The sequence below is a fragment of the Plectrocnemia conspersa genome, unplaced genomic scaffold (genome assembly GCF_051122295.1).
Source record: "Plectrocnemia conspersa isolate PC_06_02 unplaced genomic scaffold, ASM5112229v1 ptg000009l, whole genome shotgun sequence".
Taxonomy (NCBI): domain Eukaryota; kingdom Metazoa; phylum Arthropoda; class Insecta; order Trichoptera; family Polycentropodidae; genus Plectrocnemia; species Plectrocnemia conspersa.
The window spans coordinates 23,519,236-23,539,158 of NW_028277173.1; the positions used below are offsets into that span (position 1 = coordinate 23,519,236).

Below are 19,923 nucleotides of genomic sequence, written 5' to 3' on the forward strand. Positions count from 1 at the left end.
TTTTTTTAGCAACATTGTTTGAAAATTTACACTTTTGTTTTGATTTTTTGCCGCTCCAGGCTACCACTTGTGCAGCTAGCTTGCCCCTAAAATCGACCGCCCAATAGTCAGACTCGGCCCTGCGTCGTTCTACAAAAATAGGTTACTGAGACGCAGACGCGGCAATCCCGAACGCATCTCGTAAACTACCGCTCGTGACGTAGACGTAAACAAATGAAAAGTCAACTTATAAAAACAACGTTTATTTCCAACATACAAAAGTCGTCTAAAATTGTACAGTAGTAAAGTATATATACGCTACGAAATGGAATAGACGAAGAGAAGCGCCGATTGCGCAAATCCGCTTTATAAAATTTGTAAACAAAACTACGCTTACACGCTACGTTTGCGAGCGTAAACATTTGAGAAGCGCCGGAAAACTGTCGCTTTCTGTGGCGGTGATTCTAAAAGCGAATCTGGAGTGCGCAAACGCGCGAAGGTCGCCAGATGCGCGATTTGAGAATATCGAAAAATGCCGATGATATAAACATTTGTTTTTCATTTAATAATAAATTACGCTCGCTTCTATTCTATGATCTATGATCTATCTTAAAACTATTACATGTTTGTATTATATCATATGGAGCGTGCAAAATATTATGGGCGAACTCGACAAAATTTAATTTTGTAATAATAGTATGTATTAAAATCTCGCTAACATTTACCGAAATTTAAGGGCGAACTCAACATGCAACGCACTATTTCTGACACCATCACTCATTAATCCGGCAGTGATCCATGCTAAATTCGCCCCTAACGCTTGTAGAACTTATCTCGAACATGTTTTTGTTGAGTTCGCCCTTGATATTCCCAACACCCCGATTACATTATGTACAGTTGCAGAAAATATTTATTGCATAAAAACAAATCTGAATGCGACGTCGTTATTGTTATGGTAGAACGACCGTGCGAGGGAGCACGTACGATTGAAAAACCACGCACACAAAACAAAAGAACATGGAATGCTTTTTCGTCGTTATGGCCGTCAGCTCGGGAGAAGACGGAGGTCACGCGCCCTGGGTCTGTCTGGCGTTCTTCATGTCCTTGCGCGTCTTGAAGCCCCTGAAGCCGGCCTGGATCTTGGTGGCGGCTTCCTTGGCGAGCCGCTGCTGCTTCCGGACCAGGTAGCCCCTGACTCCAGCTTGGATCTTCGCCGCGCTGCGGTCCTCGGCCGTGGCCGGCAGTTGCTGATTCTGCGGGTCCATGGTGGCGTCTTTTCGCTTCGGACTTCTCGATGCCAATGGCGTTTCTACGGCGCTCGAACGACGCCCGCGCCGCGTTCCTGACGTCACCAGCCACCTGCTTGGAACCGGACCAAGTTGACGCGCGACTCTCCAGGGCTGACTTATCGTCTCCGCGAAGCTCTAATCTGAAAAGTTAAAACGAAAAGCATGAAAAGAAAAGCCCCAGTCCATAATTTACGACGACTACTGCTTCCGCTCGGAAAATTTATTATTTCTTGAGATTCTTTTTATGGTTTAAGACCCAAAGGCAATAAATTGTTAGCTCGCATTTTTGTAGGGATCAAAATAATAGAATTAGTGGATGTACGGTTATATTTTTATTAGAATCCATTACTATTTGGATCTTAAAAAGGTGTTTGTCAAAAATAATAGTGGAGATGAATTGCTTTCATAGACGTCATTCCAGCTTTTTCCAAGGGGGGGGGGAGGAGCAAAATTTGGCCAGTCAGTGGTAGTTTCTTTAATATTTCGATTTCATTAAGATTCTTAGAATTTTATTAAGTGATATGCATTTTTTTGACAAATTAAGGAGGGGAGGGGCATATACCCTTACTTGCCCCCCCTAAATGACGTCCCCCCTGTTTAGAATCCACCGACGAATGCAGCATATCTAAACCGGCGATTGAATAAGGCATATCTAAACCGAAATTCGACCAATAGGAGAGCGCAAAAAAAATATCCACGTCAAAAGCAATAAAATCGTATTGGCGCCGTCGCAGTGGGAACCCTTGGTTATCTAGCGTTCATATTAAGACTTTTTATAAAAAAAAAATTAAGACTTACAATAAGCGAGAATTAAATGAAGCACATCTAAACAAAATTTTGACCAATTGGAGAGCACAAAAAATAATTATCTCTTCTCGCATTTGTCAAATTAAGTTTTATAAATATTTTAAAACAGCATACAATTTCAGTGAAAATGTATTTGGACCAGTGAAAATATAACTTTACCGAAAAACCCGTAACATTTATACATTTTATGTAAATAATTAATGATAAGTATGTAAATGTATACATATATTACTACGTATGGAAAAGTTGAAATCTTATAATTAATTTAATTAATTATATGATTTCAATTATTATTATTTCTATGATTATTAATTCATATATAAGCACGTGCCATATAAAGTATATGTTCACTAGTAAAAGCATATATCTACCGGTGAAAATGTATTCTAATATGATTTCACTGAAAATACGCTTTTTATAATATATTTTCGAAATAGAATCAATACTGTTTTTTTAGATTGTATATAAGGGATAACTCGAGATTTTTTGGTTTAGTATCAGGGACGTCATTTTGGCAATTTCTATGTAGGTGGGGGATGGGGGCAGTAATAGTTGGCCAGTCATTTTTTTCATATTTCGATTTCATTACATGAAATGTATTTTTCTGGCCAAATTTAAGAAGGGGTAAATGCCACCACTTGCCCCCTAAAAATGACATCTCTAGTATATAATTCAAACAATTAAATGTATTACTTAGCATTAGCATTTTGTCGTCCATTTGCGCGTTTACTTTATATAAATTAAAGGGTTCTTTCCTATTCGGGGGCCAAATTTTCTGACTCGCACCTAACATTAAAACGCATTTATGTAGCATAACGTATTTTAAAGGTTAGGTGAGAACGAGTGGTAGCGAGTGAGCGTTGGTCAGAACATTTGTCCCCCGATAACAGTAAAGTACCGATTATGGTGACCAGATTTTAAAAATATCAAAGGAGGACACTAAAAATGGTCATCTGTCACATTATATAAATTGCCATGAATACTTGTATTATATGTACGACATTTGACGATGTTAAAAAGATGGATATAGTTGCCACATTATTACAGTAAACATTATTATTATTGCCTTATTTAGTACAATATTATTATATCATATTGTCCCGGTAGTCTTTGCTTTTTTTTTCTTACATCTGCAGAATGTAAGAAAATGATGCTATGGATATTTTTTTTTCGATATTTTCAACCATAAATCTACAATGGCAGTAGAGATAAAATAATCTCAGTTAAGCTATATTATGCTTTATGACTTTCAACTCAGTCATAATGCGTCAATAGCAATTAAAAACATATGTAATGCATCAAGCAGGGATGCCATAAAATTTATAGTGTCAAATGTGATTCTAAAAATTTTGTTCCTGGTATTTGACATTAAATATCTACGTAAAGATAGTCCTTAAATCAGTGGTAGCCAACCTAGAACATATTTTCGGCCCGCGAGATTTATCACACTTTAACAATATATATATATATATATATATATATATATATATATATATATATATATATATATATATATATATATATATATATATATATATATATATATATATATATATATATATATATATATATATATATATATATATATATATATATATATATATATATATATATATATATATATATATATATATATACATATATATATATATATATATATATATATATATATATACATATATATATATATATATATATATATATATATATATATATATATATATATATATATCCCCATATTAGATGATGATCATTTGGGTTGGCCACATTGCTTGTAAATGTATATATTACTTGAAATCATATAATCTTATTAGCACATACCAGACAAATTATATTTTCACTGGTAAAAATATATATCCACAGGTGAAAATGTATTCCGATATGATTTCACTGAAATGATATTTTAAAAATATTTTTGGGATAGATTCGATACTGTTTTTTATTAATTTATTTTAGGGGATAACCCGAGAATCAGGGATGGCATTTCAGATTTATCCAGGTGTGTGTGGGGGGGGGGGGGAATGTTGGCTTGTCAGTCCTCGTTTTTTAATTTTATCGATTTCAATAAACTTCATAGTATTTCATTAAATGACAAGCATTTTTCTGGCTAAATTCAAGAGGGGTGCGGCAAAGGCCCCCATCTGCCCCTCTCACAAATGACGTACCTGATATAAAGATATTATAAGACTTTTGATGCGGCACATTGGGTCTGTTATTGGCGAAAGAGAACAGACTAGCGGCTTTCGAATGAAAAATCTTGATGAAGATATTTGGATCCAAAAGGCTTGAGGATGTTAATTACAGAATAAAAATGAGTTCGGAATTAGAAAATATATTGAACAGGTTATGTAGGTCACGAAAACTGCAAAATGGATTCCGCAATGAAAAAAATCATGGAGTTGACCAAAGAAATAGCGGACAGACCATGTTACAGAAAACTGTACCAAGAAGAAACGAGCTGGCGATTGGAGGTCTTATCGTCCCAAGTCCCACACTGGGATGCAGTGCCAAGAAGAAGAAGATTAGCAGCACATCTCTGATTTCGAGCACTTTTAGTAAAATTCTTTCTCGGTAGAGCTAAAATACTATAAAGAAAATAAAGGTGGATGTGGATGACTAGATTGGATACATGTATACAGTACAGCGGGGAAGACCTTTACACAAGTATTGCTTTAGAGCTGAGTAGAAGAAGAAATTAAGTATTAGAAATCAAGATTTTATTTAATAGTATAATGCGATATCGTCAAACTGAAATTCCAATAAACACCTCATTTTAGAATACAGTTGCATCTTCAATGCCGATCTTGACTAAAAATACAAGTGACATGACTCTATACTATTGAGCATTTACAGCGACCACTAAAGCTCTGTCTACAATGGCATATATGTAGAGCATCTAACCAGATAAAAACCATTCTGTAAATACAATAAAAAACAACGACAAGGTCGAAACGTTTGTAAAAATTCTTGAAACCCTAAACAAATGCACACGAGCGGAAACAATCAAGCTACAGTGAAGTTTAACGGCATCGATTTAATAATATTTTACGAATCAAATGCCGAAAGAGAGACCTAGAAATATTTTCTGTTTTATTCAAGTCGTGGGTGTACCAGTAGGCGTGTACGTACACATTTTGCTAATAAACACATTACACTGGTCGTATCCTTTTTTGGCATCGACTCATCGACAATCGCACGTCGATCAAAAAGTTGGCGAGAACTTCGGGAAGTTCACTAATCGGATATCCGCTTATCGCATATTAAAAATATTATTTATTTTAATAAAAATGCTTCTAGAAAACATGGCCCTTGTAGTTCGACTGTGGCATTGTTGCAAAAATAATTAGGTGGATTTTCGACGCGCCTCGGTCAGCCGGCCAGGGACGTACTGGAGCGGCGTCCGTCCGAATTTTCATTGTCAGCTGCAGTTGCACTCTGACGACTTTGGCCAGGAATAGACTCAGCCTCGCTTTTATTGGCGACGCATTCCCAAAAGGTTTGTTTTTTTCTCATCGGTGTGTGCCCTCGTGAAAACAAACGCCGTTTCACGCGATAATAAACGAATCAAAACAGACACTATAAATAACGCTCGATCGGCGATCGGAATCTGAAGGAAATATTTTATAGTTCGGTATGCACGATGAGAGATAACCGTATTGGAAAAGTGTTTCAATGCACTTAATGACAAGCACTATCTACTATGTCTATACTATTATTCTTAAAATAAGTCCTTCTCTTTGTCTGCCATAAATAATTAAATTAAAAATGAAAAAGGGTACATGCTTTTTAGAGTATAAGGATATAGAAAAAGCTTTCGACACGGTATGACATGACAGTTTTATTCACAAACTGAGCAAATATAATATATGCCCCCCACCTATCTGCACCACTCATATGTGAGAGCTAGCAGCTATGTTGTTTCAATAAATACTAAACACTCAATACCGCGTAAAATTCAACTGGAGTTCCGCAGGGAAGTTTATTCAGGCCATTTCTCTTTATCTTGTATACAACGATACGCCAAAATTTAAAAATACGCGTTTATCTATACGCGAATAAAATACAGAAATCTTTTAAAAAGTTAAATCAATATTTTGAGAGGTGTAAAGGTAAAACCAGCCAGAAAAATAGTGAATTAAATACATTCAATCACGAATGGAACACTAGTACTAAGATAACTATTAAAATTACAAGTGTATAGATTCAGTAACGGGATTTCCGAATACATGGAACCATATGAATACAAATTTGTCATAAATACTTGCTAAAAACGTAATAAAACATATCGCTGTAAGTATTCGCGATTGGCAGAACAAGTTTATTCGTCACGCCGATATTATACACTGGCACGTGACGATCGGAGCCACTTGTAAATGGACCTAAACAAAGAACAGTCGGTGGATCAATATCTTTCATCTGAACCTCTACTACTTCGTTTTTGACTTGAAACACACAAGTAGCAACGCTGAGTAAATAGAGTTCATGACGATTCTAAGAAGCCGAGAAAGCAGCCGCTTTATAAATTCAACCCTATCTTCAGAAAAGTCATGAGGCAACGTGACGCAGACAAGGCTACCAACTCACACGTAACTAGGGCTTGCAATACCGGTAATACTGGTATTGGGGCAAAAATTGACTTTCTATACTACCGGTAATACAAAATGAAATACCGGTAGTACCGAAAAATTTTCAAAATCGTATATTTTATTTTTAGAAAACGGTTCTTTCGGATAATCGTGACTGACTGAAAATCATGATTTATTTTATTTAGATATATAGATTTTATTACAATAAATTGACTAGTGGTGCTCTGGCCTCTGGTGTAAAAACTTTAAAGGCATCCAGAAGTGGTAGATGAAAGACTATATTTTGTCAAAGATTATATTTTCCTAGAAATATTTAAAAATAACGTATATTTGGAAACTTTAGTTTAGTTGCAATGTATTGGCAGAGTAAATAATTCAAGAATAAACACCAGCAATTATATTTCAAAGGACACAAAATAACTAGGAACAAAACATAGGCGAAGCCTGGCACGAAAGCTGGTATATATCATGAGTTAAAATCTGCATGAGTATAGGAAATCGTCTCGAATTAGATTCTTCAAGTTCGACCAGTTTCTCAGATAAATATTTAGACTAATTAAGTCGTGCTAAGACGCTATAGAACTTAGAAATTTGTTTTATCCCAGCCTGGGCGAAGCGGGGGATATCAGTACCCCATTTTCTATGTTTTTGCCATATATTTTTAAATACTTATATTATACTTATATCTAATAAAAGGGGACAAGTATATTGTAATTTAAAATTAAATTTTCATCAAAATAATCTTTACTGATATTATCTATTATTGACTTATTTATTGCGTCCCATTCAAACCGAATTGTATTACGAATACTTCATATATATTATTTTCCATAGATATTTCAGATAATTTAACACAATATTACAATAGTTACTACTATTAAATTATATTGTCATTTACACAATTAAACGTTTATTGAATCGTAAATATATATGCTATTGTTTATTTACAATGTCTTTCACCCCACATGCGTGCCAAGAATATGACAATTAGTCTTGACCTCGTGACATTCGCCATTATTCAACAACTACAATAAGCACTTGTAGTTTAAAATTATATAAAATCGTAACATAAATATTATACGTTACGTGCTTATCGCTTTGAAACACGATCACTACTTTATCAGTCAAAATTGTATATTTTAGATTAATAGTCATTCATATTGAGATAGGATACACCTAGCTAACTGATTGTACGATTTAATCCGATAACTCTTTGTCCTCATGTGTATCTATGTGCTAATTATTGCGATTAGCGTAGTGGCATGGTCAGTAATATTATGTCCCAACTGACACCAATAACCAATTTGATGATTCCGACAATGACCCTAATAGAAAGTGATTATGATAATATAGATTCGCACAACAGAAAAATAGTTAATAGTCGGGGGAAATGTTCATATCTTATCATACCCTTGACTTGGGCGAAGTGACGTAAGATGAGCCCATTTTTATATGAAAATGTATATTCACATTAAAAAAATATAGTCAATTCTCAAACTTAATCTTTCAGAACATGTACTAATAAGGTTCAACTGGGAATTAATAATTACAGTTGAATCTAACTTCTTATTTAGATCGTTTTGAATTAACACATCGATCCAATGCCTGCATTAGAAGCTTTAGAAATAATTTTAGGCTGAAGATATAAAGTTATATACATACATATGTATGTATAAGTAGATAAAATATCGTACTAACATTTACATAAGGTAGTTTCGATAGATTTGTTTTTGATTACCGTTGTAATACAACTACAGTACAAATGTCAACAATCAGTTAGATCCTCGGTTTTCAACACTTGTGTTACGCAAGAAACAGTATTACTGTTTCAACTACACTTCTAACCAAATATTTTTTGAAAAAAACTTGAGTTCCTTGACAAATCTGAACATTTCATTTCATGTTCGAAATATTGTCAGATAATGAAATGGCAATACAGGTTCATACAAATAAAGCTATATTATTGCATTTGCAGGATACAGGCGTACAATTTTTGAAACTCATAAAACTCACTAGAAAATTGTGAGACACCAGACTGAAATTAATCTGTAAATTAGTTACATATATTTTAATAATTATCAGATATTATTACAGCTTAAAATGAATACAACAGATGTCACTATGGACGATCTAATTCGATTTTATTTTAATTATTAATCACAATATTCATTCGTGAGATTGGGAAAATCTAGGAAAACTGAATCTGTGATGCTCAACGGGAATTATAATCTTTAATATAAAACAGAAAAAATGTCTGTCTGTGTGTCTGTCACAAGAACTCCTCCCAAACGGAGAAGAGTATCGACGTGACATCAGCACATATCAATCTAGCTGCCATTTCTGGGAAAACTATGCTATATTTAACTTTATACTTTAAAGTTGAAAATTGACATAAACAGCGACGTGCTGACATCCGATTACGTGCTATACTGCAATACGTGCCAATAAAACCGCTGAAGAAACTGAACAGCGACGTGCTGGCGACCGAATACGTGCTACTGCAATATGTGAAGACAATATAATAAAAATATTGTATCTAGCCATGTTTGAAAAAAACCTATAATATAAGGATGAATAAAATTAATTTTAATGAATAAATAATGAGTTTGAATATATCCTGGGCGAAGCAGGGTAATATATCTATTTATATAATAATCACTAATTCCAATTTTTCGGGAACGATAGATGTGGGTTTCGTATTTGTCACTGACCACACCGCTGCTCTATCGAGCTGTTATGTCAATGATAGAGGCAGTAAAACGACCAAAAAAGTCGCTAAAACATATACCAATGGTCAATGTAGCTCATTTATTAGTATATTATTTAAAAATGATAAATAAATGAGCCGAATTGCTTATTAGAGAGATATAGTTACAAAATTGAAATGTTTCTTTCATTTCAAGAGAGAAGATGTACAGATAAAAACAAACTTTTTTAGAATGTTTTAAAAGATAAAATTTCATCTAAATATAGTTTTCTTGCCTAAAATATGCCAATGAGAATATAAATTATTATTTTGGATAAATAAATATTTGTTAGGAATGTGTAAAGAATTTTTTTGATGATAAAATAATATATTTTTAACAAATAAAAAATGGCCCCTATTGGCTGCGCAGCAAAAAATTAAAATGCGGGCCGCGAACTCACAAATTTGTGCTTCATTTTTTGCCAGCCTAAAACAATAAAGTTGCCAGTAACTATCACGGTATAAAAACAAACGTTAATTACTAAACGTTAACACGCGACATAATGCTCTCCGACAAAATGTTAACACGACATAATGCTAGCATTTATGTATGTAAATAAATAAATATTATTTTTATGTAAATACATATGCATTTTATAATATAATTAAATAGTATATTTACATGTAGGTGTATTGTTTATATTTTATAATTTTCAGTTTTAAAACAGTTGATTTAATTTCTAAAATAATTTATTTACTAATATATAAGTAAATTCTAATTATAAATTTGTTAAATATCTAGTTAATTAGAAAAAATACTTGGTTTCTATTATAATAGTTAATTTATAAAATACTTAGTTTTTAGTTTTTAATAGTTATTATTTCGTTAAATTTTTATATATAGCATAATAAATAACATCCATTTAATAATAACATTTATTTTTAATTTTTGTTTATATGTTTTGTGTTAAATTTTTCCTTTTAATTTTTTTCATTATAAACTTTTTGTGAAATGCAACACTTATTAAATATTATATAAAGTTCTAAATATATTCTAAAAATGCTCATTCGTTTCGAAATTAACAATACACTTAACTTGAAAAAACTATATTTTATTATTTTATAAAATACATTTTCATTTAATATAATATAATACAATATTAATATAATTAAAAAAAAATCATTATTATTTATAAATTTTAACATTTTGTCGGGGAGCATTATGTCGTGCTAACGTTAAATAGTTAACATTATATCGGTTAACGTTTTGTTTGTTAGCGTTTTGTCGTGTAACTGAGAAGAACGCGTTATTTCAAAAACCATCCATAATTTTAAAACTATTATCCTTTACGAAAATATAATAATATATAATAGATATGAACTTTGTTTAACTATATATTACAACAAACTATCAAACACTGTCGTATATTTATTATCCATGAGTCTCTAATAAATGTTAAGAATGATAATAGTTTTATATATCTATGTACTATGAGTGTTCTTAATAACAATTTTTATATTTTAAGGGCTTGCCACTGGTTAAGTTGTAGCCCTATGCATTAGGGCGACATTTTCCTATGGTATGTCTTCCATAAAGTTTATGATCCCTGCATTTTTCGCGATTGGCACGCTATACCGTCTTTCCGTCCGTCCATTCACTACTCCGAAATAATTTCTGTTCGTGACCCGATAAAAATCTGAGATACTCAGATACAAGCAGTATGTAACATATGAATTTTCATTGAATCAAATCGCTTCGCTCAATGCGGACCTGCCTTCTTTACAATATGACCATCATCATATGGAAGATACATTGATAATGGACATCATGTGAGCACACTCTCCGTGACGTCCGTTCTCCGACTTCATTGTTATAATTATCTACCATTTTTTTTCTGTTGTCCAATTCAGTTTCGAACGATCGCTGCTGCTCTTTGCAATTTGCTGTAACAACCAGAAGCCACGATAGAATACGCTCCCGAGCGCATATTAGCAATTTGATGTCAATAAAATCATCATTCTTGCGCGAAATTGCCGTCAATGATGTTTTATTGGACGCGACAACGCGAAGAAAAAACGACAACAACAACCGACGTTATTGATTTGGGTTTCTTAGCATATCTGAGATGCTAAAATGTCTGCGTCATAAAAAACATTAATTTGGGTTCTATTATCAGATTTTGCCATCCTTGGTGTCGATATTTAATTAACACATATAGATAAGGCAATCTATTTAAAAGTTAATCATATGGTCTTAAAAGATAAACTTTATGTTAAAAGAATAAGAGAAATACTTTGGAAACGTTACTTCTTGAGAGTTTTGTTCGTATAAATAGATAATTGTGACGTCTAGAATTCATATTTACGTCATACGTATTACATTTAATGAAAAACATGAAATAGTTTTCTAAAACGAATGAATTTTACTTTTGGAAATATCAATTCGTGGAGGTCTAGCGGCATTACATAAATGACATCATCGATTTTTCCAATGTGGCCCTAACGCACGGGGTATATGACAAACGAAAGCAATTTTGCTTTACATAACTACGAACATCTTGGAATTTCATTAGTATATTACTTGAATCTTGAATCTTTAGTAATTTATTGCAATCAAAAATATTTATCATCTCCTAAACATTTTATCAGAAACAAGCAAAAAATGAAAGGTCAGTGTTAAAACCATTAATTTAGCAAAACATTGTTGAATAAAGTTTTTTGTTCAGGGCACAAAAACACGACCTTTTTGCTTGTCTGTATTTTTTATTATGTGGAATTTGTTATATTGTGATTTTGCAAGTTCGTGCTAATGTTATGAAGAAAGATACCGACTATAGTGAAAACAACTGCGTTGTGGTTATTTTAAGCAATTACAATCTAAATTGGATAATCTTGTTATTGGCACCGATTAATTATTATTGTATTTTTTAATATTATTGGTTAAATAGTCATATATTACTAAAGAGTCAAAAATACCGGAAGAATGTCAAGAGCCAAACGATTTATTTATATTGTTTTGCTTTGGTCACCCATAATTGTTGCGTCAAAATTAGTTTTCAGAACTCGTTAAAAGCGCCATAAAACTAATAAAATTGTAGTTTTTTCGTCGGCGTTACAAACAAACAATTATGCGTATCCGAACAGACGTCCAATAATAGTTTCCAAGCAATTTTACTCAAAACCAATGGATTCTACTTTGACAAAAATTTAAAAAAAATACCAAATACACCATTCCCGAATTGCAGATTCCAGAAAATAACAACGTCAAAAACAATAAGAGTATGGTTCCATTTCGAATCATCGCCATTGATCAAAGAATCGGGAAATGGAAAAGGCATTGGAATTCCTCCTATTCAGCAATGGCATATACATCAGAACATTATTGTACTCAATTACTTCCACCAGGACTTGATCTCAGAACTAGCATTTCGCCTCCACCTTGGAACAATTGAGGTTAAGCCCAATCGAAGCCTAAGAAAAGCAGTAGCTTTCACTTCGACCATCTAATTAGGTCCAGCTAAACAGTCACTCAAAACTCCAAGAGTTCAACTCGATATTCGATACGACTTAGATACTACGAGTATTTTTAAGGAATCAAAATATTACATCAATAACAACATTATCAATGTAGCATGGTTTATTTACCCAGCCTTTGAAAGATAGAACAGCGACGATTTTTAAAAAATACCAGAATAAATCAGTTCACAATAACAGGAGAACCTGCTATAATACTCCAAAATCACATAATTAGGCAATCTGATTTGATTTTTAATTTTCACACAAAATTAAAAATCATGTTTGTAATTATTATAATTATTTATATTTTATTTTACATCTAGTTCAAATCGTATTGACTTCAGGTATTTTTCAAATAATTAAAATTACATTTACAGTAAAAGGATGCTCATAAGATCCTATCAAAGACCACCATCACCACTGAACAATATTATTGTACTCATTGAAACGCACGGTTAAAATATACTATGGCAGTCACTACCTAATATTAAAAAAATAATATTAGGTAAGAATCATGTTTTTAGCACAATATTAATGTTTATATGTATACCAGTGACGTGCCGTCCATACATTCAAAACGTCAACCCGCATGCACGGTTGATGGACTATAAACACCAGCACGTGTACATGCGGTTGACGTTTTGAATCTACCGCATGTATGGACGGCACGCCACTGATGTATACATATGCATATGTCTGAGGATGAATATAACGTTAATTGACTAGCTTTATTTTGATATACAGAATGATCCAATTCGAGCTATCGAGGTTGGCAGCAATCTAAATCAGACAGCTGTCAATAATCGCGCGTGTTTCAAGTGTCAAATATTAGTTTGCAACAACACATTTACGAAATGGATCGCTTAACCACCGGGCAACGGGTAAAATTTGTTTAATTGTTTAATTGTTCTGCAGAAAAAACAATTCTGTGCGAACTGTGTATCGAAATTTACGGGAAGATTATGGCCAACTTCATCGTTTTACCGAGCGAACAATTCGCAACATAGTGAAAAAATTTGAAGAGACTGGAAGCGTTGGAGATAGGGTTAGGCCTGTGCAGCATTGTGGCGCCCGTTTAGCTGAGAATATTGCTTCTGTAAATGTTGTTGACAACCATTTGTTGAATATTATATGCATAAAAAATGCCTGATATTGATAATAGAAGAGATAATCGAAAATAATTTCAATAGAGAATTTTTCAGATTAATTATAAGAGTCGATTAGATTATTATCTACAATCTGCACATTATTAATTATATTTATTAAAATAATACTTATATTAGGAACAAAAACACTTGAAAATATTTTGGCAGAGATCCGATGGTAATATTAAAGGGGACGTTAGATGAAATTAAGATTTTTTAAATCGTACTGGAACGATGTTATCATAAAGAACATGATTCATGCAATGCTGTATTTAGGGTTCAAGAGACGCACATGTCTACAATCTTGATCTAGAATAAATTATTTCTGACTACTTTTACTCGTCAAAATAATTATGAAGCAGGTATCCAAATGGTGAATTTGACTATGCATACTATTGGGTCAGCTAGTGGATAAACGCTCAGTATGACGAGTTCTAGGTTCGATTCGAATACTAAAATAATGCGCTAAAAAAAGAAGCACTCACACAATTACAACAATTACAAGTCTATACAGTTATGTATGTATGTATGAATCTATCAATCGCACAAGTTGAGTCAAATAAGTGATAACTGATATACATGATACATAGGAAATTGAATGAAAATTCATGAGATAATATTATAAAGTTACACTTATTTTCATTCTAGTTTTGAGCACGTCTTCATTTGATGTTAAAGAACGTATATGTATGAAAATTGAATTTAATCAAATGGACTTGTTTTATTTTGATACATCAAAATATAAAACAATCGAAATAACAACCATTGGTGAAATAATAAAAACTTCAATCATGTCTATCCTTATTTTTTTAGTTATTTGTATATGTTTTGTACAACTATCTTTGTGACACATCTGCATTTTAAGTAGCACATAGCTCAAAATTATTGTTTATGCGGTACTGTTTATATATGTACATATGTCACAAACGAGGTGAAGAAAAATAATGTTTATTATGTGGTGGAGTAGCGAAGCGAGCCACAAACATATTCATAGTTTGAAATTTAGAGGCATAACTATGAATGTGAACTGATATGTGGTTAAAATGAATAATTATACTATGATATGTGATTGATGTGTAATAATTGTTATGATATATGATCTTGACTATAAAACAATTTTGTTATTTGTAAATCTATCAATCTGAATCATTATGTAGTACAGAAAAGCACTATACGGTGAAGATATATAGTTTAAGTGATTTTGTGCAAAGTCAAATTATTGCATCTAATGATCCCATTTGATACACCACTTTACCCACATATAATGAATCAATGGTTTATGATTAACGAAAAGCATATTATGTACTTTAAATTATGGCGAAAGATGTAGTCGTCGTCGCTCGTCGAATACCCACCCATCATAAGTGTCATAATTCATGCAATCGTATATAAAAAACAAAGCTAATTCCATGTTTTAACATTCACCTTTGCACAAGCACTAAATCCAGTTTTGCGTGATGACCATTTATATATTTAACTCTTCTAAAATTATTACTTCCATATAAGAAAGAGTAGCAAAACCGCGTCGAATTCTAAAATCAACAAAATAAAATGTTTTTTCCTCTATTTCACATTTGAATAAACCGAGATAAAACAGTAACACAAACACAAAACGACAACAACAATGAAATTATCACATCAGTGAATTATTTTTGTGAGTGTCCTACTAGTTGTATGTAATGGTGTGTAAAAGCTAAAATAAATAAAATTTAATTATCCAGTAAGCTAGTCGAGATCATTGTACTTGTTAAATTGGCATAAGCAAGAAGCCTTGCAACAAATAGCTAAAAATTATAAACAATATCCACTGTCTCATGTATATTACAGTTGTAAGAGTTTATGTACTAATTGTATTGATGCATGATTAGTAATGACATAATTAACTCCAAAGCTAAACTATTATATAAAACATACCTTTTTTTATGCTTGACGACTGCCTGACAATTTTTGTCGGTAGTAACACATCATGGAATTCACCAGAATGTATGAGACCTTTGAAATCAGATTCTGTATTAGCAACCTCAAGTTTTTCTTCCTGTTTCGAATCATCTTTGTTAGCAACATCTACATTTTTAATAACGTTACTTTCTTCCTCTGGTTGTAAATCATCATGGTTTGGAACAACTTCCACTTTTTCGATATTGTTACTTTCTTCCTCCTGTTTCAAATCATCGTTCTTAGCAGCATCTACACTTTCAATGTGGTTATTTTCGTCCTTTGTCTTCAAATCATCTTGGCTTGGAACAACTTCTACATTTTCAGTATCGTTACTTTCTTCCCCCTCCTTAGAGTCATCTTTTCTAGAAACATCTACATCTTCAATAATGTTATTTTTTTCAATTGGTTCCAAATCATCTTGGTTCAGAACAACTTCTACATTTTCAACACCATTACTTTCTTCCTCCTGTTTATCTCCTATACTTTCAATACTATTATTTTTTTCCTCTGTTTGCAAATCATTTTGGTTTGGAGCAACTTCTACATTTTTAATATCGTTATTTTTTTCCTCTGGTTTCAAATCATCTTGGTTTGGAACAACTTCTACATTATTAATATCGTTATTGTCTTCCTTCTGTTTTAAATCAACATTATTAGAAACATCTATATTTTCAATAACGTTACTTTCTTCATCTGGTTTCAATTCGTCTTGGCTTGGAACAACTTCTGCATTTTCAACATCATTATTTTCTTCCTCTTGTTTCGAATCATCTTTGATAACAACATCTTCTACATTTTCAATACTGTTACTTCCTTCCTCATTTGGGTTCAGTGATGTTTCTTTTTCATCTGATTCATATTCCAATACTGTATGAATTTCTTTATCTTCCACTTTTTCTTCATCAGTTTTTGGTTCTGTTGTTATTTCACTCATCTTAGAAACTGGTCTGCTTAACTTCACCGAACCAATAACTACATCACCGTCGTCTGACACAAAACTTTCATTCTTTCTTAACTGATATGCTTGCTCATCAGCTTCGTTGACTTCTTCTTCCATATTATCATGAATTGATTTATTTATATCAAAAGAACTTATTTTTTCACCTACTTCATTACCAATTTCTCTTTGTGTATCCTGTAAAAAATATACTTAAAATATATATGTATTTACATTTAAATATTATAATTATATTGCTTAGACTTACCTCGGATGTTTTTTCATTTTCACTGTCTTCATTGATATTGGATTGTTCTTCAACTGGATCATTTGTATCAACGGGAGAATACGTTTTTGTTATAATTTCAGATATTATACTTTGTGCCAAATCTCCAATCGGTTCGTCTTCTTCGCTTATTTTACCAGAACTATTTTTATTTACTGATGCTTCATCGCTGCTGTAAGGCGAGTGTAAATGAATTGCATCTTCTCGTATAAGTCGTTTTTTTGTTCTAGCATTACCGTTACCGTTACCATTAGACATTTCCATCGAGTTCACATTTGACGAAGAGCTTTGTATTGATTTATTTTCTAGCATTTCAAAATGCTCCAATTGTTCAATGATTATTGATGAAGTAGCCACAATTATTTTGCTCACTGTGTCATCGGGACTGTTTGACTCGAGCGTACTTGCTATCTCATCAAATGATTTACTGTCTTCGCCAATTGACGGTGCAGTAGTGTCGGAAGAATTGTTCGTTTTGTTCAACTGATAATATTTTCTTGTCAAATACCCTCTTACGCCGGCTTGTATCTTAGTTGCTGCACTAGAAAAAGTTGACGACTCTTCTTCGGTTGAATTTGAACCATTTTTTTCTTCAGGAACGGTATACAATAATGGTTCAATGTTTGCTTTAATCAATTCAGGTACGCAGTCCAAATTAATAGGTGCTAGCTAAAAATAAAAATCGATTTATCTTGAATTTACATACTTTTAAAACAATTGATATACTTACATCGTCAACTTCAACGACATTTGCTATTTGTTCAGAGTTCTTAGATTTTAAAATGTTTGCAATTCTACTTCGAACCATAAAACCTCTAAATATTTTTTGTATCATAGTAGTTGCTTTAATAAGATTATCCCTTTCTTGTTCGTCTTCAATACCATCATAAACTACAACGGTATCATTATGACCATTATTAATTTTTTCCATGTCATCATTTTCATTTGATTTTTTTATATCGTTTTCATCTGCATTATCTATTGAAATATCTTCATTGTCTTCATATTCTTTTGAATTCAATTCTTGCTGTAGATCAATGTTTAATTTCATATCATTATCTAAACTCTCTTTAGACTTGTTTTCTTCACGTTCATTGTCATTATTTTCTTGTGCTGAATTATCATTCCTGCTAGTTTCAAGGTTAATATATGCATCATCAATCCTTTCTGTATTCATATTTTGAATAAATTGATCATCAAAGTTTTCTGAAAAGCCCAGACCGTTCATTGATGCTGTTCTCTCCAACATAGTGTTAGTCTCGTTATCTTCGTTTAACATATTTTCCATTTCTTCATCATTAGTCGTACTATTAAAATCATTTCTCACTGTAGTTTGTACACTTTCAGAAGCTTCATAATTTTCATTACTTCCACTTACAGAAAGTTCAGGGGAAATGATTTCAGCATCTAAATGTTCTGCTTCCTGGTTAATCTTGTCACTGTCACTTTCTGCAATATTGTTTATCTCAGTGTTTAATTCGTCAACATCCTCAGTTATTACATCATTATTTTCTACAGAATTAGATGTTTCCACAATTTCAATATTTACTTCTAATTGCTCTTCAGGTTCAGTTGATTTATTTTCAATTTTATCATTATTGATATCATCTGCTATATTTTCTCCATCTGCTATGTTCTCTTCACTTTTATTTTCTAATATGAGAGTAGATTCACTTTGTTCAACCAATTCAACGGAATGTTTTTGATCGACTGGACTTTTTATTACATCACTACCATTCTCAACTGTAACAACATCTGCCTCGTCGTTCACTTGATCAAAATCAGATGTGATAACGTCTTCAATCTGATCAATTTTAGAATCATCATCATTATTCAATACCTCAGCTAAGCTATCAACATTTTCTACTGTTAGAGAAATTTCATTGTCATCATGATTATTTTCTTCTTCATTACTCAGCAATAAATCTTCACCGATTATATTACCTTCATTTAAATCAATGTCTAATGATTTTTTTATTTTTTTCTCCATTACAACTACTTCATCCATAATGTCTTCTATATCTTCTGCTTCAATTATCTCTTCAACCTCTTTTCTTATCACTGGTGATTCAATGACAATTTGCTGTTCTTGCTGTTCATTATATACATCCAAATCTTTTGTATAACTTTTATGAATGTATACCAAATTACTTATTTCTTTACTTTCATCTGAAATAATGTTAAAATGTAAACACATTTATAATAAAAAATGATGAAATAAATACTTTAAGCATAGTATAATAGAAAACAAACCGATAGAAGCCTTTTTCCTAATTTCAACCAATTTTTCAAAATAATCAGCAGCAAAAGAAAATATATCTTTTGGATTTTTAAGAAGAACTTCTCTTACAAGACCTTCCATGGCTGCGTTTAATCCTTTGGGTGGAATTACTCCACCAGGTGGCAAAATTGAAAATTGATTTGAAACTTCCATATTTGTAGCTGATCTATTTTTTATCAATAAAATATAATTATATATTTTAGTATGAAATTGTTTAATTATGTTTAAATTACCTCTTTTAAGAAAAGCCTTCTACCTTGATTGAGATACACGAGCAAACTGGTAAATTATAGATTATTTTCCATGGCACTATTCTTACATACATTAAAATTCAGAGGTCATTCAATGTTTGCACTTCTGTTTCTATGGCACCCGATCATATCAAACATATTGATTTTTATTTTTGTTTTATTTTATATACACTATATTTAGTTAACTATTTATTATTTTAATTATCAAAAACTATAAAAGAA

At 32.1% G+C, this 19,923-nt stretch overlaps 2 protein-coding genes across 2 annotated transcripts; both read right to left on the bottom strand.

Moving 5' to 3' along the window:
- Positions 1-226: 226 nt before the first annotated feature.
- On the bottom strand, positions 227-1,466 carry LOC148232305 (uncharacterized). Its single transcript, XM_088192970.1, has one exon. The coding sequence runs from the start codon at positions 1,242-1,244 to the stop codon at positions 1,047-1,049; it is 198 nt and encodes a 65-aa protein (XP_088049096.1). The 5' UTR covers positions 1,245-1,466; the 3' UTR covers positions 227-1,046.
- Positions 227-19,815, bottom strand: LOC148232304 (uncharacterized). The gene is made up of 6 exons (XM_088192968.1): positions 19,684-19,815; positions 19,423-19,616; positions 17,900-19,338; positions 17,152-17,838; positions 15,923-17,081; positions 227-1,408 (listed from the first exon to the last, which is right to left on the bottom strand). Exons 2-6 carry the CDS (start codon positions 19,601-19,603, stop codon positions 1,404-1,406), a joined length of 3,471 nt encoding a protein of 1,156 aa, XP_088049094.1. The 5' UTR covers positions 19,604-19,616; positions 19,684-19,815; the 3' UTR covers positions 227-1,403.
- Between the last annotated feature and the right edge of the window lie 108 nt (positions 19,816-19,923).